The following is an 18,757-nucleotide window of genomic DNA, read 5'->3' on the forward strand; positions in this document are numbered from 1 at the left end:
TTATCCTGGCATACTGAGGTTACATGGTTCTAACACTCCCAGAGTGTTAGGGTCTTGGACCAGTTACCTCCTAAAATTAAGCTGATCAGAAGATAATAAGCTCACTGGAGATGTCACAGAGCCTCTGTTTCCATGCCACTGATTGTTAGAAGAGAACGCAGAGAAAGGCAGAAGAGAAAGGAAAGAAAAGAGAGAACGATGCAAGAAAAGTTGAAGAATAATAGAAAAATATACAGTGTCAACCTTTGAGTGAAGAAATGTGTTGAAACTTCTGGGTAAAACAATTTTTTCAGAAAGACTGACTTTCCAACATTTTCTTGGACAGATATGGTTTCATTGAAGAACGTATTCTGAGCTACATCTCATTTTAGACTAAGAGTAAAAGGATCAGGACTTATTTGGAAATACACAAACTATTATAATATCAAGAAGTTCATATTAAAGAAGCTGGATAGCCGTTAAAAAGGCAGAAAGTTAACAGACACTTTCTGTAAATAGATCATTGAGTTGGATGTGAAAACGTTTTGGGGGTATCATCTGAAACCCCAGATACTCCAGGGGCTTCTCCAAAGTGTAAACTTAGAATATCCTTGAGTAGCATTGAAAGCAGAGTAGGCCTGCAGGTGGCTGGTAGAAAGAAACTAGTTACTCCAGGTAATACTACTCTGGATAGGATTTGCTCTGAATTGCTCCTAGCATGAGTTTGAGGTGCGTGGGCAAAGTGAGAGTGCACTTAAAAGCCTATGGCTTCACTGGATTTGAATAAGAGATGATGAGGCTTATCCTGCCACCTTGTGGCTCTGGGCCAACATGCACAAAGCTTGGAGACAGAAGCCAGTAATGAAGGGAACCAGAGGGCCTAACTGAGGAAGTAAAGTTCAGAACAATCTCCCTCTCCTCTCCCTGTAGAAATCAACATGCCCAAGATGGTGCATCACCATCAGTGTAAGATGACAACAAAATTGCTTAATTAGCTAAAATGAATCAGGTCTGTAGTGCTTATTCATTCAATCATGTTGTTTATCAAGTATAGTGCTTTAAGTGGCAACATTATTTAAGAAATAAGCTAAAAAATGTTACAGTGTTGACCAGAGTGAAGAAAAGCCACAATTTAATAATAGTTAGAAGCCATACTTAGATTACATATTATTTTCAGTAGAATTGTCCTAATCTCTCAAAAGATAAAACACTTAGCTGAATTATAGCCAAATCTAACCTCTTAACCTTTGTGAATTTCTGTTTTATCACTTGAAAAGGGCAATGCCTCCCTCACATTTTGCTGGTGAAATCTGGGGGCACAGTGCCTGGCATAGGATAGACTTGTGGGGAGGGCCCAGGAACTCGAATGCTACATTGGGCCCCAGCTGATTCTTATGCATACTGAAGTGTGAAGGTCAGTGGACCATTTCATTGAGCATCAGTCCCTCTGCTGGGTGGCCTCTAGGTGGAATAGAGGAGACCAAATTTTAATATGTCTATACTAAATGATAAAGATGGACCTGGGGGCTACTCTTAGTAGATGATTGGGAAGGCGAACCCCCGGCCACCAAAGCAGAACGTGTGAACTTAACTGCTGCACCACTGGGCTGGCCCCAGGTTTTAGTTCTTGCTAAAAATTCAGATCTATTCAGGATTTGGGGATTTGTTAAACTGAATTTTAACTGTCATTTAAAGAAGCACATATGAGGAAAGAGTTGTTCCTGGAGCCTTGAAGCAACTGGTGACATCCAATATGAGGCTAGTTTTTAAAATCAAGAACCAGTCTGGAGGTGTCAGGTGAGCAGCAAACCAGAGGGGCCATTACCAGGCGACAGTCTCACTGATGGATTCAGGGGATGCCTTCACCTTTGAGTTCATCAGTGAAAGTAAAACACACCTGGGAACTGAGTGACGCACTGTGATTGTCCCTGCTGCTCCTGAGGGATGGCCTCCAGGGACACTACATGGCCAGAAAGGGGTGCAAAATAAAAGAGAGGGAGAGTCCTGGCACTCTACTTCTTTTCGTGTAACAGCCAAAGAGGATCTTTTGTGAAGGCCAACCTGTGTCAATGCTGCACTAGAAATCCAAAATTTTACATAGCTAAGACTGTTTTAGAAATGTTTAAGCATATATGGGGGTCCTTTGACCATCGTGAATCAATGTGCACTTTGTTGTAATTATTGCTTGCAAAAATGGTCGTGAACATTATTATTTTATCTATAAATATATTTAAGAATATAGAAAAAGAAGTATGTAACATAATATATCATTCTTCTACAAAATCCATGTACTGTTTGCTTAGACTGCCAAGAGAATATTGACAGAAGATTTGTTTGAAAGCCCTGTCAGAGTAGTCTTAGCCAGCACCTCTTTGTTTCCTGTTATTTTTCAGATGACATGCTGAGACAATTTATGAATTTTGGTCAAATCAGAGATGAAACAACTGAAATTAAGTTTGTAAATTGCCTATACCTTAAAGAAGAAAGCTGAACTTAGATTACCAGGTGGAATACACAATAGCAGAAGACAGAAACAGAATGATCCCTCAACATGATAAATTTAAAACAAGGAGAATTGATCAGAGTGGGTCTCAAAGAGAAAGAAATCTGTTCTTTAAATCAGGAGATGAAGAAAAAATAATGTCTTCAGACATGGGACCATGTTTCATCCCATGGGAAGGAAAACTGAATGACAGAGACTGAAGATTCTCAGTTTCATCTAAATGCACTCAGATGTCCCTATTCTAAGTTTTAGCATCCCAATTTATTTTGGTTATCTATGAGTGCATAATTATGCCAAAACTTAGTGATTTAGAAAAAACAAAATCATTCATCTCATAAATCTGTGCATTTACTGAACTCAGCTGGGAAATTCTTTCCTCCACATGGTGTTGGCACAGGCTGTAGTCATTTGGAGGCATGATTATACCTGGAACAGTCAAGAAAGATCACCTGGCTGGCTGCTAGTTAGTTCTGGTTGTTGGCTGGAAGCTCAGCTAATACTGTCAACTGGATCTTCTTGGTTCTGTTTTACGTGTTCCAAAAGGTAACAGTGGGAGCTACAGATCTCATAAGGCCCAAACTTGTTACACAGATCATTTCCAGCACCTTCTATAGATCAGTATGGGACAAAGGACCAGCTTATATTCAAGGGGTGTAGAAGTAGATACCACCTCTTGATGGTGAAATGGCAAGGTCACATTATAAAAGAATATGTAGGATGGAGATATTCTTTGGGCCATCTTTGGAAACACAATCGACTATAAAGTCCCCCCTCTCTGATCGTGACCAATCACATCCCTCCTATGTGTAAAATATATTCAACCTCTCCCCCAAAAGACTCATCCCACTATGGCATCAGGCATTAGTCCAGAATCTTGTCATTTATAATGATGCAAGAGGTTCCTGGGTGCAGTGACCTGACAGAATAACTGCAATATTCACTCCCGTTCAAATGGAGGTAGTTCTTTTCCTCTTCTTTCTTCTTCTTCTTTTCCTCTCCTTTCTGAATAATTCAGCCATAAAGCCATTAGGTCTGGCAGAGACAGGTGGGTATCCATGGTAGAGAATAGACCTGTATAATCTGGAGCCCAAGTGGGTTGAGGGGCCAGTGCGGGGAGGGGCAACTGGGAATTTTAGAAACAGATAAGGGTTAGAATAGTGTCCAGGTATGGGGATATCCCAGCATGGGATGTCTATGCTCAAGCAGGATGGTCCATCTGCACAGAGAATGCATGGTAATGGAAATGGGAGGCTGGTGGCCTAAGGGGGATTATCAAATAAGTCATAATTAAATATGATAACTTAAGCTTCTCACTGTCAGAAAAGGGAGTAACAAATACAGAAAGGGTGAAAACTAGAATGAACCCAGTAGTGTTGAATTGGAATTGAAAGTATCAGTGTAAACTCATCATTTTCAATATACATGGATAAATATAGAAATAAATCTGTCCACTGAGAGGACCTAGGAGCAGTGATGGGCCAATAGCAATGAGCATACCTACCAAGTTCCATTTAAAGGAACTCTTTAAGAAAATGGCTGATTCCAGGACTGGGATACAGAAAGTACAAGGTGAGCTTAGAACATCTTTTCTGTGCCAGAAAGCAAGGAAGTACTTAAAGATTTGTGAGTACAAGACAAAAGTCACAAAAAAAGCTTGAATGGGTTCCCATCAGTCAAATAAGGAACAATTTAAGCATCAAAGTCGTGATAGTAACAGATTTGTAATTATTCAATTAAATAGGGAACTGTGAATCCATATAGATATAAATCAATAAACTGAAAATTAGATGAAGCATTTAGAGAATTTCAAAGTACCTCCTCAGGATCTACTTATTAATCACAAAGGGGAACAGATATACTTTACAGTGGAGTAGTCTGGCAGACATAGCCTTAGTCAAAGTGAGCATTATCACAAGTGGGATGAATTAAAATCATGTGTCACCTGATAGAATGCAATAGAAGAAAGTAGTGTATCTATTGCTGTCAGAGTTACCTAACATGAATCTAATCTTAAAGTATATAAGATGGATAGAAGAATACTGTACAAAATAATTTTCACAAATGTCAAGATCAAGGAAAGACCCATGAGCTGGTCCTTACTGAAAAGAAAATAAAGAAACATGACAACTATGGCAGCCATAGAGGTATGCCATACAGATCTCTCTTCAAGAAAACAAGGGTTGATGAGCTGTGAGAAGTTAGGTGATAGCCTCCAGCTGCAGCACCTTTGTGAACCACCACAGCATTAAGTGAAGGCCATGTTCTTCCCACAGCCAGTCACCAGACAACCATGGGGGTGAAGGTTCTGGGCCCAATGCATGAAATCTTTGAGCCAGAGCTCCCATTGGGGTAGCTAAGACTTTCTCAGAGCTGCTTCACCATCTGAGGCTCTTCTTAACTAATCCTCTTCCTTCCCTCCTCCTTTCACAGGTGTCAGATCCAATCTCAGTCAAAAGTTTTCCCTGACTGCTCTTGCTGCCCGTCTCATTTATTTTTCACACGTTACCCTCAATAAATCTCTTATACTTCTGATTCTGTTAGAGGCATCTACTTCCCAAAGGACCCAAATAACACTGAAATAAATGCAATGAATAATTCTAAACTTGGGTTATGTAGGAAAATACTCTTGTTTCTTATAAAGGCACAGTAAAATATTTGGGGATGAGGGGGCACCAGGTTGGCAATTTACTCAAATGGTCTAGGGAAAAATTTTCTTTGTGCTATACTCCCATTTTCTGTAACTTTGTGATTGTTTCAAAATGTAAAAAAGGAAGTCAGAAGACACAAGAAGTACACTAGACCATACTAATTCTGAAATCCAACTGGAAATATGGTACCAATTCCCCCTTTTCCAGAGTTTTAGGACTGAATTGTGTCCCCCTAAAATTTATATGTTGACGTCCTAATGCCTAATGTGACTGTATTTGGAGATAGAGCCTATAAGGAGGAAATCAAGGTTAAGTGAGGCCATTAGGGTAGGGCCCTAATCCAATAGGGCTGGTGTCCTTATAAGAAGAGGAAGACACACTGGAGATGTGCACACACAGAGAGGAGGCCACGTGAGCACACAGTGAGAAGGCCACCATCTGCAAGGCAAGGAAAGAGTCCTCAGAAGAAATCAAACTCGCCAACACTTTGATCTTAGGCTTCTAGGCTCCAGAACTATGAGAAAATTAATTTCCATTGTTTAAGCCACCCAGTCTGTGGTGTTTGTTATGGCGGCCCCAGCTGACTAATACACAGGGGAAAGGAATGTTCATTGATCTGGGCTCAGTTCTGCTCTCTAGGACTGATTCTTTATGGCTATTGGCTCTGTCTTCTAAGCTCCTGACTCCAGCCTCTGAGTCATCTTTCCTTTCCCATTAGAAATGGCTTGGATTTGTACCCAAGTAGCTTTCTTAGCCTGTTTCCTCCTCATAAAAGTTTGGGAGAACAGAGGCCTCTTTTAAATTTGAAAGATCTCTGCTCATTTTAGTCCAAACTGGTGATGTTTCTGCCAATCAGTGTCCTAATTTGCATTTGAGAGATTGGTAATACTTTGTGCTCAACTTATTTTGTAATCCTGAAATTGACACGCTTAAATTTGATATCTAATTTACAGCATGATCAGCACTGTGGCTATCAGAAATAAGATATTCTTTTATGGCTGCCATAGAAGCTGTCTGTTTCTCTGACCATAACTTCAACTGAGAGTCTAAAGATCTCACTTTGCCATTTTCTTTCTGTTGATTCTCCAGTACATTCAAAGAAAGTCGCCCTCTGCCACAGTTCTGGTAGTCATCATTAGTGCCATAACTGTAAAGTTCAGCAGCCATCTGGTTGACCAAGTCACTTAATTACAATCAACAAAAGACAACTTATCTTTTTTACAGTTTTATGATGTTTTTCTTTATTTTTATAAAAGCTTTATTAAAATATAGTTCACATACTAAAAAATTCACCTTTTTGAACTGTACAACTCAGTGGTTTTAGTACATTCACAGAGTCATGCAACCATCATCATTAATTTTAGAACACTTTTATTACCACAAAATGAAACCCTATAGCCACTAGCAATCACTGTCTACTCCCTTCTTCTCCCAGCCCCTGGCAACTGTTAATCTATTTTCTGTCTTTTTTGACTGGCTTCTTCAACTTAGTATAACGTTTTCAAGATTCATCCATGTTGTAGCATATATCAGTACTTCATTCCTCTTTATTGCTAAATTATATTCCATTGTATGGATGTGTCACAACATTTTGTTTATCCGTTCATCAGTTGCTGAGCATTTGGGTTGTTTCCACTCTTGGACTATTATGAATAATACTGCTATGAACACTCACGTACAAGCTTCTGTGTATACATACACTTTCAGTTCTCTTGGATATATACTTAGGAGTGGAATTTCTGGGTTAACATTTTGAGAAACTGACAAACTGTTTTCCAAATTGGCTGTGGCATTTTACAACCCCACCAGCAATGTATGAGAGTCCAATTTCTCCAAATCCTCATGAACACTTGCTTTATTCTTGTTTTTTAGCCAGCCTAGTGGGTGCGACTTGGTATCTCATTATGCTTTTGACTTGCATTTCCTTAATGATCAATGAAAATAAGCATTTCTCATGTGCTTATTATTTGCACAAATTCATTGGAAAACTGTCTATTTAAAACCTTTCACCATTTTAAATTGGATTATTTGTCCCTTTATTGCTTACTTGTACAAGTTCTCTATATATTCTGGCTTTAAGTCCCTTATCAGACTTATCATTTGCAAATATTTTCTTCTTGTGCATTGTGTTTTCACTTTCTTGATGGTATACTTTTAAGTATAAAAAATTTTCGGGGCCGGCCTGGTGGCGCAGCAATTAAGGTCACACGTTCCACTTTGGCAGCCCGGGATTTGCCAGTTCGGATCCCGGGTGCAGACATGGCACCGCTTGGCACGTCATGCTGTGGTAGGCATCCCACCTATAAAGTAGAGGAAGATGGGCATGGACATTAGCTCAGAGCCAGACTTCTTCAGCAAAAAAGAGGAGGACTGGCAGTAGTTAGCTCAGGGCTAATCTTCCTCAAAAATAAATAAATAAATAAAAATTTTTCATTTTAAGGGGGCCAGCCCAGTGGCGCAGTGGTTAAGTTCTCACATTCCGCTTTGGCGGCCTGGGGTTCACCAGTTCAGATCCCACGTGCAGACGTGGCACTGCTTGAGAAGCCATGCTGTGGTAGGCGTCCTACATATAAAGTAGAGGAAGATGGGCATGGGATGTTAGCTCATGGCCAGTCTTCCTCAGCAAAAAGAGGAGGATTGGCAGCATATGTTAGTTGAAGGCTACTCTTCCTCAAAAAAAAAAAAAGAGAGAAAAAGAAAAAAAATTTTTCATTTTGAGTAAGTCTAACTTATCTATTTTTTCTTTTGTCTCATGCTTTCGGTATTATAAGAAACCATTGCCTAATCCAAGGTCACAAAGATTTACATTTATGGATTTTTTTCTAAGAGTTTTATAGTATTAGATTTGATCCATTTTGGGTTAATTTTTGTATGTGTTGTGAGGTAGGGGTCTAACTTCATTCTTTTGCTTGTAAATGCCCAGTTGCCCCAAGACAATTTATTGAAAAGATCTTCATTAATTATTATGTCATTAAAGACTATGGATTACTGGAATGTCACTTTCAATGAACAAGTTGGTAAGCATTGTGTTCAAGCCACAAAACACAACCAAACTACCATATTTGACGATCTGCTTTGTGGGAGGACTATTGGTACCAATCTCTGTATCAGAAAGATCAAGTCAACAGATACAAAGCTCTTAGGTTATTTTATCACAGAGAATTTAATGTAACGAGGACATAACTAAAGTAATAAACACTTAAAATGTCAAACAAAGCAAAAAAAAAAAAAGGAAACAGGCGATACTGAGGTAGAAATTGCAAGAGCCAGATACCACTCTTAGTTCTGGGGAAACAAAGAGAAAACATTGGAATTATTAAAAGTTTAAAAGCTTAGAGATCAGGCCCTGTGAAGCTGAAACTCAAACTTCTCAGGAGCGAGCACCAGCCATCTGATGCTGTGCTGATGTCACTTAGGGGGCACATTGATGCTGTTTATGAAAGTGTGTTAGAAAACATCCACTTTACTAATATGAATGAGGAATTCTGCATCCTCACAGAGTTTTCTTTCACCCTCTGGAGCTTCCTATAAACCAATCACTTCTCACTTATCCAATTCAATTAGCACAATGTCACTGATATATTGGGCTAGTATAATGCTCTGCAGGGGTTTTACTGGATTATGCTATCATAGAGGGTGGGAGAATTAACATAGCCCTGTTGCCTGTTCCTAGTGAGTAGGAGTTCTTTCTGATTCATTTTTCTGATAAGATGGAAAAGAGCACAATTGCCAAATCAATGCCTACATATTATGCACTTAGACTATGTTAATCTGCTCTTCAAAAATATAACAGCTGGCATAGAAAATGAATTTAGCCACAGTCCTGGCTATGGATCTTGAAGCAGCCTGTAACTTGGCTCCTGCTCTGCCCAGCCACAGCCTGGAAACAGTTTTCCCACTCAGGGACCTGGCAGGAGACATGCCTACCAGTGCTCCCAAAGGAAGGCCAGCTGACCTCAATCCAACTACAAAGCCTAAATTAGACCTATTACTTGGCTACAGCCCTTCTCATTCACAGTCCAGAAGCAGTCCTACCTGCCCAGGGACCCAGGTCAGTGACACGCTCCTTTGTGCTCCTCAAGGCAGGCCTGCCAACATTTGTCCAACTGCAGATACTGAAGTGGCACTGTGACCCAGCTCCAGCCCAATCAGTCACAGTCCAGGGACAGTCTTGCATGCCCAGGAATGTGATAGGATACACAGCTATCTGTGTCCTAGAAAGCAAGTCTGTAGACCTCAGACCATGTTGTGAACCCTGAACCAGCCCTGTGACTCAATTCCAGACCCTCTCAGCTGTGGTTCAGTGTCAATCCTGCCTGCCTAAGGACCCACTAAGTGACTTGGCAGGAGCCTTCACAGGGACCCAGTGGGAGCCACACCTGTCTCTGCACCTGGTAACAGTTATGCCATGTGCAGACCCTACTGCAGACCCTGAAGTGAGCATTTGTCGCAGTGAGGCCCTACAGACCAAGGTCCTGAAGGAAGTCCTACCACCCAGGGACCTGACAGGATCCACCACCCCCAAGGCCTTGCTAACAGCCCCAACAATATTTGACCCCACTGCAAACCCAGCAGCAGCCACATGATCAAGCTCAAATCCTACACAACTGTGATCCCACTAAACTGTAGAACTGTAGAACCAATAAACTAATTCAGTAAAACTGCAAGATACAAAATCAACATACAAAAATCAGTTGTGTTTCTATACACTAATAATGAAATATCTGAAAAATAAAGAAAACAATCCCATTTATATTGGCATCAAAAAGAATAAAATACATATGAATAAATTTAACCAAGGAGGTAAAAGATCTGTACCCTGAAAACTATAAGACATTGATGAAAGAAATTGCAAAGGGCACAAATAAATGAAAAGATTGCCCATATCCATGGATTGGAAGAATAAATATTGTTAAAATGTCCATAATACCCAAAGTGATTTACAGATTCAAAGCAATCTCTATCAAAATTCCAATGGCATTTTTCACAGATATAGAAAACACTGTCCTAAATTGTATGGAACCACAAAAGACCCCAAATAACCAAATCAATCTTGAATAAGAAGAACAAGGCTGGAGGCATCCCATTTTCTCATTTCAAACTATATTACAAAGGTATAGTGATCAAAACAGTATAGTTCTGACATAAAAGCAGACACATAGACCAATGGAACAGAAAAGAGATCCCAGAAATAAAGCCACCCATATAAATTCAATTAATCTCTGACAAGAATGCCAAGAATACACAATGGGGAAAAGGTAGTCTTTTCAATAAATGGTGTTGGGAAAACTGGATATCCACATTCAAAAGAGTGAATTGGACCCCTGTCTTACACCATACACAAAAATCACCTTGAAATAGATGATAGACTATAAGGCCTGAAACCATAAAACTCATAGAAGATAACAGAGAAAACTTCCTTGATATTAGTCTTGCCAATGATTTTTTGGATCTGATACAAAAAACCCAGGCAACAAAAGTGAAAATAAATATGTGGGACTATACCAAACCAAAACTTTATGCACAGCAAGGAAACAACAAATGAAAAGGCAACTTATGGAATGAAGAAAATATTTGAAAACAACATATCTCAGAAGAGATTAATATCCAAAATACATGAGAAACTCAGCAAAAAAAAATTATATAACTCAATTTAGAAATGGGCTAAAAGTCTCTGTAGAGATATCTCCAAAGAAGATATACAAACGACCAACAGATACATGAAAAGGTGCTCAACATCACTAATCACCAGGGAAATGAACATCAAATCCACAAGAGGTATCACTTGACAACTGTTAGGACAGCCATCATCAAAAAGACAAGAGATAACAAGTGTTGGCAAGGATACGAAGGGATTTCTAGTTCATGTTGGTGAGAATGCAAACCAGTACAGACACTATGGAAAACAGTCTGGAGGCTCTTCAAAAAATTAAAAATAGAACTACCATATGATCCAGCTATTCCACTTCTCTGTATATACTTGAAGAAAATGAGGGCTGATGCCGAGCCATCAATAGGATACTATTGATTGAGAAGAGCAGCCAGCCACTTGGTGGCAAGTTGACTACATCAACCCCCTTCCTCTATGGAGAAGTAATGCTTTATCCTTTCTGAAACTGCCACTTATTCTGAAGGCAGGTAGTCCTTCCCTTTTAGTAATTATATACATTTTCTACTCACAAACAGAGGCATTTTTCAATTCCACATCTTATGTGTTATAAATATATAATCTCAAAGTGTGGATATATTCCTAAGCATAAACCATTAAGATAAAGTGATAAAGGTAACTACATTAAAAACCTTTGGCTTAAAAAAAATCACCATACATATATGGAACAAGCAAATGCCAAAAATGATAGGGGCTAATACTCAGAAAATACAAAGAATTATTTTAAACCAAGAAAAATGTACATATGAATAGAAAAGTAGGTTACATTCAGAAATGAGAAGAAAAGAAAAAAAGTCAACACAATTAATAAAATATTCTTTTAAATTCAATCTAATTACTAATGAAATAAATACACATTAAAATAATAAGATGTTACTTTTAAATATTCATAATGGCAATTTTTAGAAAGAATTATAATAGCCTGTGTGTGTATGTATTTCAAATGGGAGGAAAATGAGCATTCTTACAACCTACTGGTTGGAATGCAAGTTAAGACAACACTTTTGGAGAGCAATCTAGCAATGTGGCAAGCAAAAGCCTTAAAACTATATGTACATTTTGCTCAGCTATTGCACTTAGACTTATTCATTGTAAGGGAACATCATCACAGAATTGTTTGTAATAGAAAGAGTTGCAAACATTATAAATGTCCAACAGGAAAGAATTACTTAAACAAATTATGCTGTAGCCATAAAATAGAATATTATGTTCCAATTACTGATTAGGTAGACTTATATTTACTAACATGGCAAAAATTCATTCAAGTTTGTGTATTTTAAAAAGTATGTTCCGACACAACATGTATGGTATGATCCAATTTTTTTAGTGTAAATAATAATAAAAGGATAAACACCAAATGTTATGTTATACCATTTTTTATGATTTTTTTTGTTTTTCTATAATGATATATAGTCTAATTAGCATAATTTAAAATACACTTGTAAATAAATCAACACTTTTGGAGAACCCAAGATGGGACGAAATCACAAAATAGTGCTCAAAAGACAACATGAATGTAGGGGGAACAGTGGAGGGAGTGAGGAAAGTTGTGGGTATAATTGAGGAATTTTCATTATAAACCAGGGTCTCCTTGAACCACTGCCAGGTGCCTGCCTCCAACCTATTACAATTCTATTTCTGCCCAACTTCTTCTGAGTTAGAGATTTTCCACTCAGATCTAAGATCAACGATCATATCAAAGATTCATGTGAGATTCTCAAAATTAAATTAAATTCACTTTCATTTGGAAATTCGTTATTTAATGTCCATGGCTTGTTTGGAAAGAACAGAGAAGACAACATGGTGAAATTAAGCACTACCTATACCTACTCCAAAAGTTTAGATATCATTGATCTAAAGTCAGTTATGAAATGACCAAGTATGTATATCTGTCCACTTCTCTCTCTTCCACCCAAACTCCACAGGAGACATAGCAACCCTTAGAGCCTTTACATACAGCCTGAGGAAGTCTGTGCAAAGATAGGGACCTGGGTGCCTCGGGCCATACTGCCCAAAGCAGAGCCTGGCCCAGCACAGCCCTTGTGGTTTAGCTGCTATATAGTCCACAACATCCTGCCTGACAAACAGAAGGCCTGGGAAGGTCAGATTTACCCCCAGGTCACCACTTTCTGCCAGTGGCTTTCGGGTCCAGTGTTGATTTTTTCCCAGAGTTTAAATCCAGAAACCTAATCGGGACCTGGTTTTCCCTGGGTATTCCTAACTTAAGCAATGACTTCCAGGCCTGAAAGACATCTTCTCTTCAGCAGTAAAATGAATTGTTTGACTTAAGCTTAGCATTGTCCTCAAATATCCAAACTGGCATGGTTTGTTCACCCCGAGAACCATCCACTGACAGCCTGAGTAGGGCAAGAGAGGCAGTGAGCTCATTGGTGATATCACAGAGCCTCAGTTGCCATGGCACCAATTCTAGGAAGAAAACACAGACAAAGGGAGTCAGAGAATGGAAAGAAAAGAAAAAAAATGGAATAATAATGAAGAGTAAGAAAAAAATTATGGATTCAAATTTACATTTAAGGAATTTCTCTGAAACTGAAGCATCTAGAACAATTCATTTTTTTTCAGAATGACTGTCTTTCTTGGGGCAAGTGACATGTCAGGACTGGTTTCTGAGGTACTTCTGAAATTAAAAATTAAAAGAACTAATTTGGAAAGTTATGTCATACCTCTGTGTTCAAAGGAATTAAGCTTGGAGAAGAGAGAAGGAGCATAACACAAGTTATAGACAGTCTAAAAGAAGAAGGTAACATCAGAAACGGGTCTGGATCCCATCTTCCCATGAACCACACCCAAGAGTTCAAATGTACCTCACTGTCAGTATAAGACTACCATGCATCCACTTAAGCAGCAAAGAATAAAAAGGATCTAAAGTTTTGTCCTTGCACAATATTTTGGTTGGAACTTTTTCCAAGGTAGTTCATTCCCCTGAAGGCTCCTTGTGGGCAATGATTGTTTGGAATAAATCTTTGTTCACAGTGGGCACTCATTTTTCAGTGAAATTTGTTACACCAAGATAAACAGGAAGTCAAGCCATAGAGAACAACTTATGAATAATCTTATAAAGTATAGTGTTTGAAGTAAAAATGTTTAAGAAAAGAAGTCAAAATAATAATGTTAATAGCAGTTTCTCAGAGTGACCAAAAGGCATAAGAAGAACAGGCAGATGCCATAAGCAGATTAGATATATTTTTTCACTTCAGGCATACTATTTGTGGAAAGAAAATGAACCAACTTGAATTACAGCCAAATCTAAACTCTTACTCTCTGTAGTCTTCTGTTTAATCGTTTTAAATGGTAAGATTGCCTTCAGAGTATTATTTATTAGATAATGCATGTGAAATTTGCTGGCATGATAATTGGCAAATAGCAGGTACTAAAAACTATCATCTAAGCATGATACAAAGCTGGGTAGAGTGATTATATCCTTTGAGGTAGGAGAAAGAGAATTCAAAAATATTAAAAGATGTAGAATCCCTGGGGTTGAGGGTATGAGAGGAGACTCTGAGGTTAAATGAGACCCCAGGTTTTCTTACACTCATGAAGTCTGAAAGCCACTGGACAGTCCAGCAGGCATCAGTCTCTGCAGCCAGGAGTTTGCAGGGGGAGTAGAGACCAACTTTTAATATCTCTATACCAAGTGATAAAGATGGGCAGGGAGGTTACTTTTAGTGGGTTATTGGAAAGATACTCAGGATTTGGGGATTTCTTAAAGTGAACTTTAAATGTCACTTGAAGAAGTATATATGAAGGAAAGGTTGCCCCAGAGCGTTGAAGCAACTGATGACATCCAATATGAGGATGGTTTTTAAAATCCAGAACCAATCTGGAGGTGCCAGGTGAGCAGAAAACCAAAGGGCCATTACCAGGTGACAGTTTTACCAATGGATTCAGGGAGGCCCTTCATCTTTGAGCTCACCACTGAAAGTAAAAGACACCTGGGGATTGAGTGATGCACTCTGATTGTCCCTGCTTCTCCTGAGGGGTGGCCTCCAGGGGCAATATGTGGCCAGAAGGGGATGCAAAATAAAAGAATGGGAGAGTTGCCTGGCACTCTACTTCTTTTTGTATAAGGCTATAGAGGATCCTTTGTGAGACTCAGACTGTGGCAGAGGGTCACCAGGCATCCAAAACCCTGTACACCCAGGATCCCTAAAAGGGCACAGGTGGGAGCCCCTCGACTGCCTGCTGCAATGTCACTGTGTGTAATGCTGCTACAAAAAGAGGGCTGTGAATTTTCTTTTGTATTTTTATCTATAAATATATTCTATGTTATAGATAAAGTAGCATATAAAATAATACATAATTTTTTTACAAAGCCTTCGTTCTTTCGTGCAGGGACTCTCAAATGTCTATCCAGGATATATTTGTTTAATAATCCCAGCAGGAAAATCTGAGCTGACACTTCTCTTTTGCATTATCTTTCAGATAAAAAGATAACAGAAACCTGTGGGCTTTATATCTCTTCAGAGGAAATAAAACATTTGTAAGTGACAGGTATCTACTCTCATTAAGTATAATTAAGATGTAAGAATTCCCATATTTGCCACAAAAGGAAAAATCAACATGTAATCCCAAGTAGAATCCACAAGGACCCAAGGCAGGGAGAGAAGGAGCATCGGTGCTCGGCGTGTTAAATTTAGAGCACTGAGGCAGGAACAGAGGCGTTCTCAGGAAGCCCAAGAAGTCTGCTCCTGAATTGGGAAAGGAAGGAAGGACATTCAGAACTATTCCAAGTTGATTTTCAGATAAGAATTTGAAGGAAAATCTGCTGCTTCTTTCTCTTTCTGGACATTTGCTTTTCTCTTTCTTCAAATTTTGATGAGCAACTGCTAATCCCAGAGCCACCCTCAACACAGCAAAGGCTTCTTCTCAAGGGCTCTCTATTCTCACCTTAATTTTGAGGTGACTTTACACTGATTCTAGCCAAGAGTGAAAGAGATATTTCTCACCCAAAGACAACAACCCTGAAATATATCTTCCCTCCACTCTTGTTCTTTCCTTTCCATGTTTCTTTGCCCTATTTACATGCAGTCTTACCCAGCATAGTCAGTTCAACTGCATAAGTAAAATTGTGGTCACACTGAAGAGCATGGGGCACTTACTACACACACTTCAGTTAAATCTCAAATATAGAAAATTTAGGTTGTCTAGTTCTAGTTTAAAGCATCCCTTCCAAGCACTGAATTTCCAGTCCAAAGCCTCCTCCATTGAGCCCATAACCTTGGATTTATAGTTTATAGTTTCTCATTTCAACTCACCAGTCTGTATGCCATGTTTAGTCTCTGAAGGGACAGAAAAATCTTTTCCTATTTGGCTTCCCTTTGGTATTTGATGGAAACTACTGACCTGGAAGATATCTGCCTCACCAGAGAGAAAATGGCTAATACAATGGTCTGTATTGCTCATTCCTTTCATAGATTAGAAGAATGCGTATCTCAGAAGCCAGTAATATCTCTGGGTCTGTGAGTGAGTTCATCCTCCTGGGCTTCCCCTGCCGCAGGGAGATCCAGATCCTCCTCTCTGTCATCTTCTCCCTCATCTACCTTCTGACCCTCCTGGGGAACACATCCATTATCTGTGCCGTGTGGTCAAGCCAGAAACTCCACACACCCATGTACATCCTCCTGGCCAACTTCTCCTTCCTTGAGATCTGCTATGTCAGTTCTGATGTGCCCAAAATGTTGGCCAACATCATCTCCCAGACCAAGAGCATCTCCTACACTGGCTGCCTGCTCCAGTTCTACTTCTTCTTCTCCATGTGTGCTGCTGAGGGCTACTTTCTGTCTGCAATGTCCTTTGATCGGTTCCTTGCCATCTGTCGACCTTTGCATTACCCCACCATCATGACTCACCATCTCTGTGCCCACTTAGTGGTTTTCTGCTGGGCAGGTGGCTTTCTATCCATACTGATGCCTGCAGTTCTTATGTCCCAGGTGCCCTTCTGTGGCCCTAACATCATTGACCATTTTTTCTGTGACCTGGGGCCACTGCTGGCACTGTCCTGTGCCCCAGTTCCAAAAACTACTCTAACTTGTGCTACTGTAAGCTCTCTTATCATCTTTATCACCTTCCTCTACATCCTGGGATCCTATACTTTAGTTTTGCGAGCTGTACTTCGGGTCCCAGCTGGCTCAGGCAGGAACAAAGCTTTTTCTACATGTGCCTCCCATTTCTTGGTGGTTTCTCTGTTCTATGGCTCAGTCATGGTCATGTATGTGAGTCCAGGCTCCAGGAGCCATCCTGGGACACAGAAATTTGTGACCTTGTTTTACTGCATGGCAACCCCATTCTTTAATCCTCTGATCTACAGTCTGCGGAACAAAGATATGAAAGATGCACTAAAGAAAGTCCTGGGAGCACCATCAAAAGAAATTCCTAAAAATATAGAGAAATGATATAAATTTTTCTTTCAGGAATATAGACTTTCTCTCATTAAAAAGAAAACTATTTTCTGGGCATGTCTAAGTGTTTGATTTCTTACTCTCATAAAAGTGTGACTCATTACATGCAAAGAACCCAAATCCTATCTCAAAAGGAAATAATCATAACCCTAACAGTCCATTGTAGGAATTTTCTGTACAGTTTCCATTCCCCAATGGATAATTTTTCTGTTCTGGAGATTTTTTGATGTCTTAAAACTAATATAATCAAGTTGGTATGTACAAATCTAAGATTCGTGTTTCCAACTCGTATCCCGGCGTTTATTCTAATACTATTTTATGTGTTTCAAATTTATCAACTATTTTTTCCTTTCCAATTACAGGTTTTTCCAAAGGGATACAGCATCTACTCACTGTACCACAAAAATTTCATTGCTTTATTTATAAGATCAAAGACCTAATGCCTGTCACTAAAACAGTAGCGTTTTTTCATTTGTATTTTCCTTACTACCAAGCATCAGTAAAGTGTCCATGGTGTGCAGCAAATGAAAAGAGGATATGGTATAGTTTCTTCTTAAGGGAAATTCTCAGTCCAACTTTGAAGAGGATACACTGAAGGACATGCACACATTCAAAGAAGCCAAATCACTAAGTATTCCTTACCCAAACCTGGATTTTTGCACCTTCTGAGCTTTTAGTAGAGGAGCATTTACTGTTACAGAAAATAAATATGAGAACCCAGGGAACAGACTCTGCCAACCAAAATATAAACTGCTTAGAGGCAGTTAGCACTTAACATAAACATTTTGACTTGACCTGATGATCTGTCTGTACTCTGAAATCTTCATACCTTAAACTATGGCACAAAATTTCCTTTTCTGGAGGAGGAAGTCATTTGTGAAGTTGTCATCTATATGTTGAAGAAAAAGCTAATGATTGGACTGACAATATCCAGTCCAGATCAGACCTCAATTCCAGTTGTCCATATAAAAATAGACATCTTAAAGTCCTCTTCCAAGTTATTCTGGATTTGGGGATATTTCCTGTAATAGAATATGCTTAGTGATGAAGCTTCCTGGATCACTTTAAAACTAGAGGGGAATTCAAGGCAACCTATAATCCTGAAAGGTTAGTTTCTCCTTGCCCTCTGCAGATTACTGGGATTGCACCTACCTGAGATAAATCTACTCTGATGTAATTATAACAGGGTTCTTACTTGCATATAACAGAAGTTAACTCCGGCAGATTAGGCATGACAATGGAAAATATTTATTGATGGGATATCAGGAATCTCAAAGAATCAATTAAAACTGAAGAAACAGAGTTGAGTCTCAGATTTAAAGATCAATGTGCAAACCCCAGTGGAACTGCTCTGATGAGAAATCACTATCACTACAGCCACACCACTGCCAGTGGCCACCAGATGCCACAGTTTCAACCACTGTCAATTCTGGGCTAGGAATTTTTCTTTCCTGCAATAATTGTGCTACGTGCTTCATTGCTATTTTTATGTCAATATTTCACCACTGCTTTCCCACCCTCACCCCACTTCTGCTTCTTA

General features: G+C 39.2%; 1 protein-coding gene and 1 long non-coding RNA gene across 2 annotated transcripts; both read left to right on the forward strand.

The window, feature by feature from the left end:
- Nucleotides 1–13,198: 13,198 nt before the first annotated feature.
- Nucleotides 13,199–17,748, forward strand: LOC111768392 (uncharacterized). Its single transcript, XR_002800741.2, has 3 exons — nucleotides 13,199–14,110; nucleotides 15,242–15,299; nucleotides 17,580–17,748. It is a non-coding gene; the product is annotated as an uncharacterized lncRNA (long non-coding RNA).
- On the forward strand, nucleotides 16,243–17,211 carry OR11J6 (olfactory receptor family 11 subfamily J member 6). The gene has a single exon (NM_001391624.1). It carries the CDS (start codon nucleotides 16,243–16,245, stop codon nucleotides 17,209–17,211), a length of 969 nt encoding a protein of 322 aa, NP_001378553.1.
- Nucleotides 17,749–18,757: the final 1,009 nt, after the last annotated feature.

The sequence above is a fragment of the Equus caballus genome, chromosome 1 (assembly GCF_041296265.1).
Source record: "Equus caballus isolate H_3958 breed thoroughbred chromosome 1, TB-T2T, whole genome shotgun sequence".
NCBI classification, from domain to species: Eukaryota; Metazoa; Chordata; class Mammalia; order Perissodactyla; family Equidae; genus Equus; species Equus caballus.

Coding starts and splice junctions, on each gene's coding strand:
- OR11J6 (NM_001391624.1), top strand. CDS start 16,243: ATGCGTATCTCAGAAGCCAGTAATATCTCTGGGTCTGTGAGTGAGTTC.